The sequence below is a fragment of the Mytilus trossulus genome, chromosome 13, assembly GCF_036588685.1.
Source record: "Mytilus trossulus isolate FHL-02 chromosome 13, PNRI_Mtr1.1.1.hap1, whole genome shotgun sequence".
Taxonomy (NCBI): domain Eukaryota; kingdom Metazoa; phylum Mollusca; class Bivalvia; order Mytilida; family Mytilidae; genus Mytilus; species Mytilus trossulus.
Genome location: NC_086385.1, coordinates 36851497 through 36864968, shown reverse-complemented (window position 1 = coordinate 36864968; position 13472 = coordinate 36851497). Strand labels below are relative to the sequence as shown.

Below are 13472 nucleotides of genomic sequence, written 5' to 3'. Positions count from 1 at the left end.
ATTGTATGCGACTGTCTTTAGTTAGCTATCACACCAGGTTTAATCCACCATTTTGTTACCTTATAAAACGCCTGTACCGAGTCGGAAATATGACAGTTGTTATCCATTCGTTTGATACGTTTGATGATCTTGATCTTTTGATTATGCCATTTGATTAGGAACTTCCGTTTTGAATTTTCCTCCGGGTTCGATATTTTTGTTATTTTACTTTTTGAAAGAAATACATCCACGTGGCAAATGCTATATATTTTTGAATTGTTGTAAGGATTGAAAAAAGTAAAATCACCAAAATACTGAACTCAAAGGAAAATCTAATCGGAAACTCCGAAAGTCCATAATCACATTGCAAAATCAACTGACAAAACACATCAAACGAATGGACAAGAACTGTCATATTCCTGTCTTGGTACAGGTATTTTCAAATGTAGAAAATGGTGGATTAAACCTGGTTTTATAGCGCTAAACCTCTCATTTTGATGACAGTCTCATCAAATTCCGTTAAAGGAAATTATTGGGTAGTATTAATTAAGGAAACATTGTAGCATTTATCAGCATAAATTTCTTTCTGAGCATGCTTCTTAGTAAATTTCAAAACTTACGAAGAACATTCAACACCCTTCTCCACACCAGCGCCATCCCTCGCCCGGTGGGACATAAAACATTCTAGATATTATTCAATGAATTTCTTATGAGGGCGCTGGATCAATATGAAAAACATAACGATACTGTACACAATAGAAAAATAATATAATAAAGAACACCATAAAAAACCAACACCAATCTTTTAAAAGTGAAACAGTGTATACTAATTTCGGATATGATATAACCATGATAACCTTCGTCAGCATGTGACAAAATTTACAACAATTTTTTTTGTTAACATTTTTCTCTTCACATTATACTAGTTCATCTGGGCTCATGTTGTCTTCCATTTTACAATTACATTACACTTTAACACCCGAAAAAGAGGATCGCATAAGGGAACCACTTTCTATATTACCCTTTGAAAGGTATGTAGGATGTAAACGAACAAAGCAGACATCCCCTTGATTTAAAGCCAGTACTGCAAAGCCAGTACAGCCGGTATGATCGTTGTCTGTGGAGCTGCTGTCAACAAATATCTTATTCCGTGAAATGCTATTTACTGTTAGTTCTACGGAGGCATAACTGCCTGATCCATTAGGAAAAACAGTGTATGAAAGAATATATACACCATTGATTGGTACGGTGAACGCGCCACTGTGTTGGCTATAGGCATGTCCTATATTTGTTTCAACGTGATCAAAAATAAGAGTATGATGTGGTATAATAGCCTCGGTTTTGCTCATGTACGCATAAAACGCAACGTCGTTTGTTTCTGTTTCTGAGTTGGAACCTCCTTCCAGTAATCTCGAAACTGAAAAAGAAAATATTCTACTTTATCGATATAAGTTTATTTAAGAGCACACTGGGCATTGCAGCTCACAATGTTGCCATGACGACATGCGTTTAGACCATAGATTTCCAAGTCTGATATAACCACAACATTGAAAACAAACTCTAAGGAAACTATAGATTTAAAATCTTCTTTTAGAATTATCAACTTCTACAGGTAATTATGATTGTTAAAACTTTGGATTCTAATGGTTTCCATGGACAGTAAATTTTATCTTTAACAATTTGCCGATGCTACAATAAACACATAACCAAATATTTACTATTATAGCTGTGCTTGGTTGAAATGTTAGCAAAGCAGCATAGGAAAGCTATTATTCTGGATGAACGGGAGAAGAAACTTCTTTCATTCATTCCGGTAAGGTTGTAATCTATACTTTTTTCTAATATGTAACAACTGATCGAAAGAACAGCCTTTGCCTTTTTCTAACAACTAGAAGTATGACAATAACTATACAATTATAAAATTAGGAGTAGCTAGACCTACGACGAATTTTGTATTGATTTCCACCAATATCTCTTCTTTCACCATCTTTATGCCATTTTTCGGATTTGTCCAATGAAATAAAATCATCTTTGGTTGCATTTCTGGTTGCGAATAACGGATGCTGAGACTTTCCAGTCGTTTCAGCTGCCACTTCTCTCCGTGTTGTCTTTCTAAGACATGAATGTTTAAGTTCGTTTATTTCCCGTCGGTGGACTTTCTGTTCCTGAACGAGAATTGAAATTTCGTTTTTCTGTTTTTGAACAACACTGTGCAGGTTTTTATTTTCTGTTTCTAACTTTTGCAATTTTTCTTCAATACGACGGAATCGCTCACTGTTTGTCTGGAAACCTTCTTCTTCGGTTGATGCACCGAACACGGTATATCCAAATGCTACGATCACTGCACAAAATAGAAAAGGCTTTTCCATATTTTGAAATAACTTCAAAATGTTCAAAGATAAAGAGAGTGATTTATCACGATTATTTGTCTTGGTTAAGATATAGGTCAAAGATAAGTATCCAATGTCATTATGTATTTGATACAGAACTTGATAAACTAAATGTTCTCTATGCACAGGTATTCATTTGTTGTAAAAATAAAACAGTTTGAACAACAAAAACAAATGAAAGGAATATACAACGTATTAACTGGTTAAATTCTATTAAGCCTGGATCGCAATTTTTAAAATGGATAGGTTTCACTTTAAAATTTGGTCGGTTTTACTTAATTTGAAGAATAATTTGTTTTTGACAAGACTTTTAGGAATTTTTGGTTCTCAATGCTCTTCACCTTCGTACTTTATTTGGCCTTATAAACATTTTTCTTTTAATCGATCGCGAGCGTCACTGATGAGTCTTGTTGAGACGAAACGAGTCTGGCGTAAATATAAAATTTTAATCCTGGTATCTATGATGAGTTTATTTGATACATCATTCTTCTTTATCAGCCAGTGTCTGTTAATGTATAATGTGTTGTGACAGCCAGAAACTACCTGTCTATATTGTAGCCAACGACAACAACAAAAAAGAATAGTAAATTCAACAAGATTAATTATACAAATTTCAAAGACACGTGATACAAATTGAAAGGAAAGCTTTAATACTGTTGTAATAACTGAATGTTCGATCGTAGTCTTTACTCTATCCGAAATTTAACTACTACATGTAACTGTTGAAATAAGTTCACAAACTAGTGTGATGTGGTAGAGTTTACAAATAAAAAAAACTCCACAGATAATTTGAGGATACTTATTTAATTCTGAATATGTCTAGTTTTGGTGTCTGTAAATTTATTTAAAATAAAGATCTCTGATTTTGTTATACTACATATAAAAAAATCAGACTGAGACGAGATTAACTGATCATGACATTTCTACCTTAGAACAGTTTTAGACAGTTCTACCAAGAAGTGGCCAAATCTTTGACTAGAACAGTTCTACCATTAGAACTGATTTGGTCAGTTCCACGACTAAAATTGACTTAGTCAGTTCTATCCATAGAAGAGTTTCAAGAATGCTTTGTCTTATATATAAATTAGTTAAAAAAATATGAAATTTATAAAAATTCTCATCACAGCACTGTTTTTACATTTTTTAAACTGCAGTAACGTAATTTAGAACTATTCTGCAATCCTGACAGTTCTACAGTTAGAACTGATAAAGTCAGTTCTGCTGACAGTTCTACGGTAAGAACTGATTTGTTCAGTTCTGCTGTCAGTTCTACAACTAGAACTGATCCTGATAGTTCTATCTAGAGCTGATTGGGTCAGTTCTAACTAGAACTGATTCTGACAGTTCTACCTAAACAGTTCTAGGGTAGAGCTGTTCTAGATAAAACTGTTCTAAGACAGTTTAGAACAGTTCCATGACAGATTATTCTGACAGTTCTAATGAGTTGTTGGAATCGATCTCCACTATAGGTCAGATAATTATCTATGCATTTTGTGAATCTTTAAAAGCACAGAGTAATGTAACATAATAATTGAAACTTTTTTTTTAATCTATATATGTTGGTGACAGTATGAAAGTATTAGCCAAAATAAAGTTTGTCTGAAATGTTTTTGATTTAATATACCAAAACGTTGTCTGCTGTGTGTTCATTCTTTTTAATCTTGCAATTAGGAGATAACTGTATTGTATTTTAAGCTCCGACGGCATCAATTGGGGATTTGATGGTCGCAAATTAAGTTTACTGGTGACGCGTTAGCGGAGACAGTAAACGGGTATTTGCGATCATCAAATCCCAAATTGATGCCGTCGGAGCTTAACAAACAATATTGTTATCTCCATTCTAATGAAACTGACAAAAACAACGTTAAAATATGTTTTTTAAATCTGTCATATGTCGTCTGCGCTTGCCCGAACGTCCCAGAACATCAATTGTCAATTGATGCCATGTAAGAAAGTGACGTTATCCAATCAAAATGAACGTAACAAACGTTGTTGCATTAGAATGCTACACTAGGGTTGAGAATGGAAATGAGGAATGTTTAAAATATACAACAACCTGACCAGACTTGGAAGCGGTAAGTATATAAACAAATGCATCAGCCACGAGGAAGGACTTGACTCAAAAGCTATTTTTATAATGGATGTGATGCTGCTTCTATAAACACTATACATAATGGTTTACGTGACTATTTTTACTATATTAAGTTATATTTTATGTTTTTTCAGTTGTATTTATTTTTTATTTTCTTGTGATATAAAACATTAATGTACTGACTGTGCCTATAGGTTCTTTATTGGAAATGAAATGTATCTTATTCATCGTATCTTATACAAGGGTTCTATACAAAACATGACAAAGAGAGAATATAATTAGTATCAAAGGGGTAAACAATATTGGGACAGTATTTTGATCTCTAGATAGTTTTTTTTGTGTTGTTCGATTGCTGTTTCATTGTTGTATAATCTATATCTTTTTACATTCATAAGATATCTGCATGAATTTATTTTAAAGTCCTCAGTCTACAAAATACTAAGTAGTTGTTTTGTGTTCTTTTAGAAATGATTGACATTATGTATTTGTAAATAAAGAATTTTAAAATAAGGCCTTTATTTTGGTTTGTGCTGCTCCACTTTGTATTGATAGTCATTGATTGAAATCCAAATATTGTGGATAATTGAGGGCAAAAAATTGTTGTATTTACCTGTCGAAAGTCTTAGCATGCTACCAATTTAGTCTTTATTCAAAACAAAGAATATTCACTAAGTTTATTTAAACATATTTTATCAACAACTAGTAATGATCAGCATTTATTTTGTGAAAATCTTACTGGGCTCCAATATCACAACAAATAGACGTCCTTTTCAATTAAGCGTCAACCAAAAATCACACTTTAATACCTGAGAAAGACGAACGCATAATAGAAGAGCTTGCTATGCTACCGATTGATTGGTATGTAGGATTTAAACGCACAAAGCAGACATCCCCTTGTTTTAAAGCCAGCACTGCAAAACCTGTGCAGCCGGTAAAATCGTTGTTTGACGTCTGGCTGTCAATGAATATCGTACCACGTGGCATGCTGTTTACTGTGAGTTCTACGGAGGCATAATTTCTTGCGCCATTAGGAAAAACAGTGTACGAAAGAATATATACACCATTGATTGGTACGGTGAACGCGCCACTGTGTTGGCTATAAGCCTGTCCAATGTTTGTTTCAACGTGATCAAAAATAAGGGTATGATGTGGAACTATAGCCTCGGTTTTGCTCATGTACGCATAAAACGCTACGTCGTTTGTGTCTATTGGTGACTGGATACCACCTGCCAGTAATCTAGAAGCTGAAAAGGAGAGTATAGGAAAAAAATAATTGATTACAACTTAGGATTGAAACGTTGACAATAATAAATACCTAATAGCGTAAGGCGATCTTAGTTTAGAGATGTATATCGGCGTTGAATTAAAAATATATGTAGCGGAGCTTTCGAACTATATGTTATTCTTTATGTAGGGAATATTTTAGATAAGACCAGTATTACCTCCTATGATTTTTAGGAATATCATTGTTTAAATGCAAACACATCAAGATCTTGTATATTAACCAACCTAACAAGTTGTTATTATTGGCATTCGTGTTTGTGTTAACCAATGGAAGTAGGTTTCTTTATATTAAAGACTTGATCACTTTGAAAGGCCACAAGTCTAAATTTCAACTGATAAGATAATAAGAAAGTTGGTAAGGTAAAGTAATTGCGCAATGTGCTGGTGACCTAGAACCAGATATGGCATTTACTAACTAATGAAATTTGGTTAAAGGACTTCTTCTGTATATCCTAAATGTGAAATAAAACTATTTTGTTATGACTGAGTCATTTTCTTCTTATGTCTTCAAACGTTTTGTCAAACATTTATATTTATAAAACACTTTTGAGAATATGAATTCAAAAATGCGAACTATTTAGATTCTGAATACATTTTTGACAAAACTTTTATCGGGCGACATAGACCTCGATTGACGAGACACATTTTTCTATTTGCCCTCAACAGAGATATGTCAATCATCACAACAGTAAAAGAGCGTTTATTAACTCTTATGACTTACCACGATGATTTTTTTTGTTTCCACTTTTCTCCCTTCTTTCATTGTTAAAAGACCCTTCTACAGATTTGTCCAAAAGCATGGAATCATGATTCGTTCCGTTTCTGATTTCCGACTCTTCGTGTGCCATTTCTGTACGTATTGTCTTTCCACGACATGAATGTTTTAGTTCGTTAATTTCCTCTTGTTGGACTGATACACTTTTTTGAATTTCATTCAGTTCTTCTAGTTTAATTTTCTGTGTCTGAACTGTTGCTTCGAGTTTTGCAACTACATTGTGCAGATTTCTATTTTCTGTTTCCAATTTTTGTAAAGTTTCTTCAATACGACTGAAGCGCACACTGTTTGTCTGGACTCTATCTTCGTCAGCTGCTGCCCCAAACACCGCACATTTTAATGTTACGATCACTGCACAAAATAAAAAAGACTTTTCCATATTTTTAAATAACTTCAACAAATTCAAAGATAAATAAAGTGATTTCGTTTCGACGATTATTTGTCTTGGTTTATAGATAAGTCAAAGATAAATCATAATCATTATGTATATATACGTAGACGGTAGGAAATTTGATAAACTAAATGTACTCTATAGAATGCCAGGAATATATTTGTTGTAAATAAACTCATCAGAGATACCAGGATAGGAATTTTGTGTTTGTGCCAAACGCGCGTTTCGTCTACAAAAAATCTTATTAATGACGCTCTAAACCAAAAAAGTTAAAAAGACCAAATAAAGTACGAAGTTGAAGCGCATTGAGGACCAACATTCCTCAATGTTTTGCCAAAAAAAGCTAATGTTATCTATTTCAGAGGTAGAAAAACCATATTATTTCAAAAATTCAAAATTTTGTTAACAGTATATTTACAATATGACCATATCAATGATAATTCATGTACAGAATGTGTTGACTACTTGACTGTTGATACCCTCGGGGAATAAAACCTCCACCCAGCAGTGGCATCGACCCAGTGGTTGTAAATTAATTGATAAGAGATACCAATATTGAAAAGTGTACAGATTGATCAGAATAGAGTGGACGTTTTGGTTATATTCTACCAAGCCCGGATCATTGTTTTGTTCAAGGGATAGGTTTCATTTCAACATTTAGTCGGTTTTTACGTGATTAAAAAAAATGTATATAAAGATAGGGGTTCAGTCCCGTCATCCTTCTGTGACCGCTAGTCATTGTTCATTTCCCGTGCATGCCACTATATTTTTGTTTCAACTTCAACGACAAGTTACATATTATTGAATTCGAAATTTGTACAATTTTTATACGTTTCAAAACCCTGGCAGTCAGCAGGGTTAAAGAACATCAGTTGTTCGACCTGTTAGTCAAATGCGTTTTGTTTAAATATACTTTTTTACTTTTTTGGTCTTTTTGAAAATGTTGTTTATATATATTTTTAGACCCTTATACAACGAAATTTGTTTGACATGCAAACGTATAAAAATTGCGATTTTTATCCAACGCAGTCATAGATTTGAACGTAGTTTTCAATTTAGACTCGTATATGTATATATATATATGAAATGACTGAATAAATAGTCAACGATAAATCTTACGGGGCGATGGATCATATAAACATGATGCAGTACAATACAAATTATAATATATAACAAGTCTAAAAGGGTACAACATCACCAAAAACACAATAAAACGAACAATATGTTAGATATTTCGGATAACAGATATCCTTTTTCAATAATAGCACGACATAGTGATATTATTGAAGAAGGATATCTGTTATCTGAAATATCTAACATATTGTTCGTTTTATTGTGTTTTTGGTGATGTTATATATATTCATATATATATATATTTATCACTATTGTGTCGCTGCCTTTTTCTCTGGGCGTTCCCGATGATGGGTGCAAAAAAAAAGGAAAAAAATAAACAAATTGAACCCCGAATGTACTAAAAACTTTACATTCTACTGAAATTGATTGGATAAGATAAGATATAAACCGTTTTGAATTTATTTTCGAAATGTTGTTCGAAACATCTGTAAATTGATTTATTTCCATATCTTGATGTGTGTGGTTTATTTTGTTTATGTATTCATATTTCATATAAAAGGAAGTAAATTTTTTGAAAATTGATGTTTCAGTCGTGTTTTTGTTTTTAATTAACCCCATGAAAAAATATACTGTTTCAATAATGAGGTCTGAGTAGTTCAAAATAAATGTAGGAAGCGGTAATTGTCGATCGATCGATCGAGAGAGAGAGAGGGAGAGAGAGAGACAGAGAGAGCGCGCGCGTAATTGAGGCTAGCATTCCGTGTAAATGTTCCTTAACGGCTCCAAACACTGCACATGTGAATGCACCGAATTTCAGGATTATGAGAGTGATTTACCATGGTAAACAATTACCTTATACAAAGTCATGTGTTGTTCATTTGTCTTTGGTTGAAGTTCAGTGTGAGCCAAGGCTCCGTGTTGAAGATCGTACCTTGACCTATAATGGTTTACTTTTATAAATTGTGACATGGATGGAGAGTTGTCTCATTGGTACTAACACCGCGATTTCATATACCTATTGGATAAATAGTTTGAACTGTGGGTTGTGATTAATAGACTGTCGTGGCCTTGTAAAGCCCACTTGCGATATAGATTTTACTCATTGTTGAATGTCGTACGGTTACCTATATTTGCTAGCTTCTACATTGTTCGTCATTTGATATCTTATGAATATAGAGGAGGGATTCAACATATTTTTCGTTTGTTTTCACATGACTTTTCGATAGTGTTAAAAGGGTTTCCTTCATGACCCCTTCTGTATACGTCAGTAATTTTAAGGTCTTGTGTACACCAAATGTATTTTTAAAGTGCTTTCTCCACGAGACTGTCAGAAAAATACGAAAATAAACACACACAACCCCGCCCCCCCCCCCCCCGCAACACGAGTTCAATTTGAAAACGCTCTGTTTATTATACCGGATATAAAAAAAAAGTATAATACGAGTTTATTTTCTCCTCTCAAATGAGACGTCAAAGTAGAGCAGGAAATCTTTAAAGTGAGTGTCTTTATGTAATTATTATTTTCAGTGATGATTATATAGACATCTATTGATGATGACCATATGTTGATCTATAGGTGGTTTTGTTATAATGTTGGTGTTACTCGATTGCTATCTCATTAATATATACCATATGATATATCTCTTAACTTTTATATAGTATTTTCATGAATGAAAAAATAAAGGTTCTGAGCCTTCAACGTACTGTTTTGGGTTCGTTTGTCAATGTAAACATTAATTATTTACTTGTAAATATGAAATATAAAATTGCCACGTTTTTCATAATACTTGTGTGGTTCTACTAACTTTTTTGTATTCCGTGTATAATCAGTTTTAAAGAACAAAAATAAGTGCATTCACGTGGTAAATGGTATAATTCTTATAATTGTTGTTTGCATCTAAATTATTGTGGATCATTAAAGAAACATGGTTGCATTTACCTGCCGAAAGTACTATCTGAGAATGCTACGAAATTTAGTTTCTTTCAAACCAAGCACAAAATATTCACCAGGTGTCTTTATACATATTATTATCAACAACTAATTAATGATCCACATTTATTTCTCAAAAATCTTGTTGGGTTCCAATATCACCAAAAAGAAATCACACTTTAACTCCCGAGAAAGAAGAACGCATGAAGGAATCACTTTCTATTTTCCCAGCGGACTGGTATGTAGAATGAAAACGAACAAGACAGATATCCCCTTGTTTTAAAGCCAGTACTACAAATCCAGTGCAGCCGGTGAAATCGCCGTCCGCGGAGCTGCTGTCAACGAATATCGCACCATGTGGCATGCTGTTTACTGTAAGTTCTACAGAAGCAAAACTACCCGCACCGTTAGGAAAAACTGTGTAAGAAAACATATATACACCACTGATGGGTACGGTGAACGCACCACTGTGTTGGTTATAAGCCTGTCCAACGTTTGTTTCGACGTGATCAAAAATTAGAGTGTGATGTGGAGAAATAGCCTCGGTTTTACTCAAGTAAGCGTAAAATGCAACTTGTTCTGTTCCTGGTAATGACTGAGATCCACCTTCCAGTAATCTTGAAGCTGAAAAAATATAATCATAAAAATTATGAAGTAAGAAGATGTCATGTTATTACCCAGAAATGGGAGTTTGACAAAGATATAAGTTTGAAGTTGTTTTCAGCGTTAAAATATAAACAAAAGATTCGAAACTTAGCTTAATTTTTTGATAGATGGTTTCGAAAGTTACGCATACATTCCGCTTCATATTAATAGACAAAAATGCAAGAAAAATCCAGTTTACAGTAGCACGCAAATGATTACCATGAGAAGATCTACAGTTACTGTTTGTTGGAATATCAATAAACCAAACTTAAACAAATCGTTGTGTACTTGATATCTTTTCAGTTGATTATAATGATGATGAGGAAAAGGATAATGATTTTGATGATGGATCGGTGTTGAATGCACATCACAATGTGTAAATGTTATGTATATAAAATAAGATCCAGAGAATACGCCGATCCGGATTTTATAAGTGATAATTCATCAAGCAACGGTCCAAAAAAAGACAAGTCTACCTAAAGGAACATATTTTAGGGATGATAACCGACTAGTCTTTCTCCTGCTCCTATTTGTTGCGTCCTTCAATAGCTGTGAAGATGAGAAGCAAAATATACTAATTTCATATCTTAAATTTGACACGGCTTTTGATCGAACCCACAACACTCCTAGAATCAGATAATTATTTTTGTTCTAACCGTAATTAACCAATACTTGGAGTTATCAACAAACTTGTGTGAATTAAATGTGCAAATCTTACATCTTGTAATGCAAGTTATTCATTTTTGAAAGGTCCTTAATTGACCTCTGTGCTTTTTTTTTTATCCAAACCTTTTACATGATGACATCGACCTTCATTGAACAAATCTTTTTTTAATTTGTTCTATAAATTTCCTTGAAGTATCAGAAATATAACAATCATTACAACATAAAAGAGGCGTTAAAATTAAAACTTGGCTACTTACAACGATTTCTGTATTGGTTTTCAATTTTCTCCACTCTTTCCTGCTCTTGAACTATTCCTTCAAGTTTGGAAATTTTGTTTTGCTGTTTTTCAACAACATTTTTTAGGTTTCTGTTTTCATTTTCTAAAATTTTCAAAGATTCTTCAATTCGACTGAAACGCTTACTGTTTGCCTTGCAACAGTCTTCGTCGGTTGGGGTCCCACACACGCCACATGTCAATGTCACGATTAAGGCAAAAACTAGAAAATAACTTTCCATATTGTAGAATAATTTTCAAAATGTCAAAGTTTAAGAGAGATATTTACAACGATTATGTCACTTGGTTCATTTATAATTATATGTAGGTACGAAGATAAGCTTTCAATGTCATTTATTTGATTGTGAACATGATAAACTTTAGTAGTGAATGTACGCTTTGCACCGGAATATATCCAGTGTAAGAACAGCAGGAGAGGTGACGAATACTATGTATAACGGTTTTACACTAGTAATTTTTTGGGGGGCCCTTTAGAGCTTGTAGTTCGGTGGAGAGTTGTCTCGTTGGCACTCATACCACATCTTCCAAGTTGCAACCAATATTTTAAGTCTTGTAGTGAAAGCAACTGCTACTAAAATAGTATGTCTTCAGTTCAAGTACACCGGAAGGTTAGGCTGATTTATTATCAATTTTTATCCCTTGCCACCTTACATGTATTGCTGCAAAAAATGTAAATATCTAATATTGAATAAATGCATTATTAATGCTTATCTTCTAATGCCAAAAAAAAAATGCTTTACGAAAATACTGATACTATTTCTATATATAATTCTGTTGATGGCAGTATAATATTTCCACCTAAATTAACGTGTTTTTACATTTTGTTATTTCTTTGTTTGATGCAACATAATGGTTCCTTCTTTTTTTAATGATAATGAGTTTTACGACAGTTACCATATTTCCCGTTGTGACAAGCTGAATAGACAACTTTCGAGTTCGATGCATTTCCGTCAAAAACGGTTTTAGTGAACGTCACTCTTGCGTTTAGGTGCGTCGTGACTCCCTTTTCAATGTTGAGCGAGTGGTTGAAAAACTATTAAGCTATATTGCACGAATTATTCGGCAAACTAAATTCTCATAATTGAGAATCTGCACCGCTGTCAGTAGGGGATTGTGATTAAGTACCTACTGAACAAACTTTATTTCTAGTTTATCCTGCACAATGATGATCACGAAGACGCTTGATGAACGTTTATGGTGCAGGGATACAGGCGAGCCCCTCTATCTGGTAAATGTCGTCACAAAGGCGCGTATAATTGACGAGTTTTTTTTTCCGGTGACGGATGAACTCGAAAGTGGTCTATTAATATCTTCATTATTAACCTAGAGTTAAAAAATATACACGAAAATCATGCTCCTCTAATTAAGCGAGCACGAGACCACCTTCAAGGTTTCAAAAATAAAATATATGTTCAAATGGGGTTCTTTTTCTTCAGCATTAATATTGATTTATTACAAATACTTTTGTAAATTCTCAGCTGATGATTTTGTAAATTTTATAAGCTTTACAAAAATAAGATTTCATCACTGGTATGATGCATTACAACATTTTTTGTTATTTTACTTTTGTTAAATTAGGATGATTTGGGTTTGTTTTCAATTGGGGATTAGACATCAATTGCAGGGATTTTTAATGTCTCTGTCAACTCAATATTCTTACATTTCAAGAGTGCTTTCTTCATATGCCTGTATCGACAGCAACCAAGAGGCATTCACAAGTTAAGTTTCATTTTTCAATATCATGCATAAGAAAACAAGAATGTGTCCATAGCACACGGATACCCCATTCGCCCAATCATTTTCTAAGTTCAGTGGACTGTGAAAATCATATCATAAGGAACATGTGCTTTAAGTTTCAAGTTGATTGGACTTCAACTTCATCAAAAACTACCTTGACCAAAAACTTTAATCACAATCGGAACAAACAGACGAACGGATGGACGAACAGACG

At 33.5% G+C, this 13472-nt stretch overlaps 3 protein-coding genes across 3 annotated transcripts; all 3 read right to left on the bottom strand.

The window, feature by feature from the left end:
• Positions 1 to 944: 944 nt before the first annotated feature.
• Positions 945 to 2348, bottom strand: LOC134694342 (uncharacterized). The gene is made up of 2 exons (XM_063555347.1): positions 1922 to 2348; positions 945 to 1396 (listed from the first exon to the last, which is right to left on the bottom strand). The coding sequence occupies exons 1-2, from the start codon at positions 2346 to 2348 to the stop codon at positions 945 to 947; spliced, it is 879 nt and encodes a 292-aa protein (XP_063411417.1).
• A 2859-nt stretch (positions 2349 to 5207) lies between these two features.
• Positions 5208 to 6955, bottom strand: LOC134695260 (uncharacterized). The gene is made up of 2 exons (XM_063556478.1): positions 6467 to 6955; positions 5208 to 5705 (listed from the first exon to the last, which is right to left on the bottom strand). Exons 1-2 carry the CDS (start codon positions 6897 to 6899, stop codon positions 5254 to 5256), a joined length of 885 nt encoding a protein of 294 aa, XP_063412548.1. The 5' UTR covers positions 6900 to 6955; the 3' UTR covers positions 5208 to 5253.
• A 3129-nt stretch (positions 6956 to 10084) lies between these two features.
• Positions 10085 to 11805, bottom strand: LOC134695312 (complement C1q-like protein 4). The gene is made up of 2 exons (XM_063556537.1): positions 11484 to 11805; positions 10085 to 10539 (listed from the first exon to the last, which is right to left on the bottom strand). Exons 1-2 carry the CDS (start codon positions 11740 to 11742, stop codon positions 10088 to 10090), a joined length of 711 nt encoding a protein of 236 aa, XP_063412607.1. The 5' UTR covers positions 11743 to 11805; the 3' UTR covers positions 10085 to 10087.
• Between the last annotated feature and the right edge of the window lie 1667 nt (positions 11806 to 13472).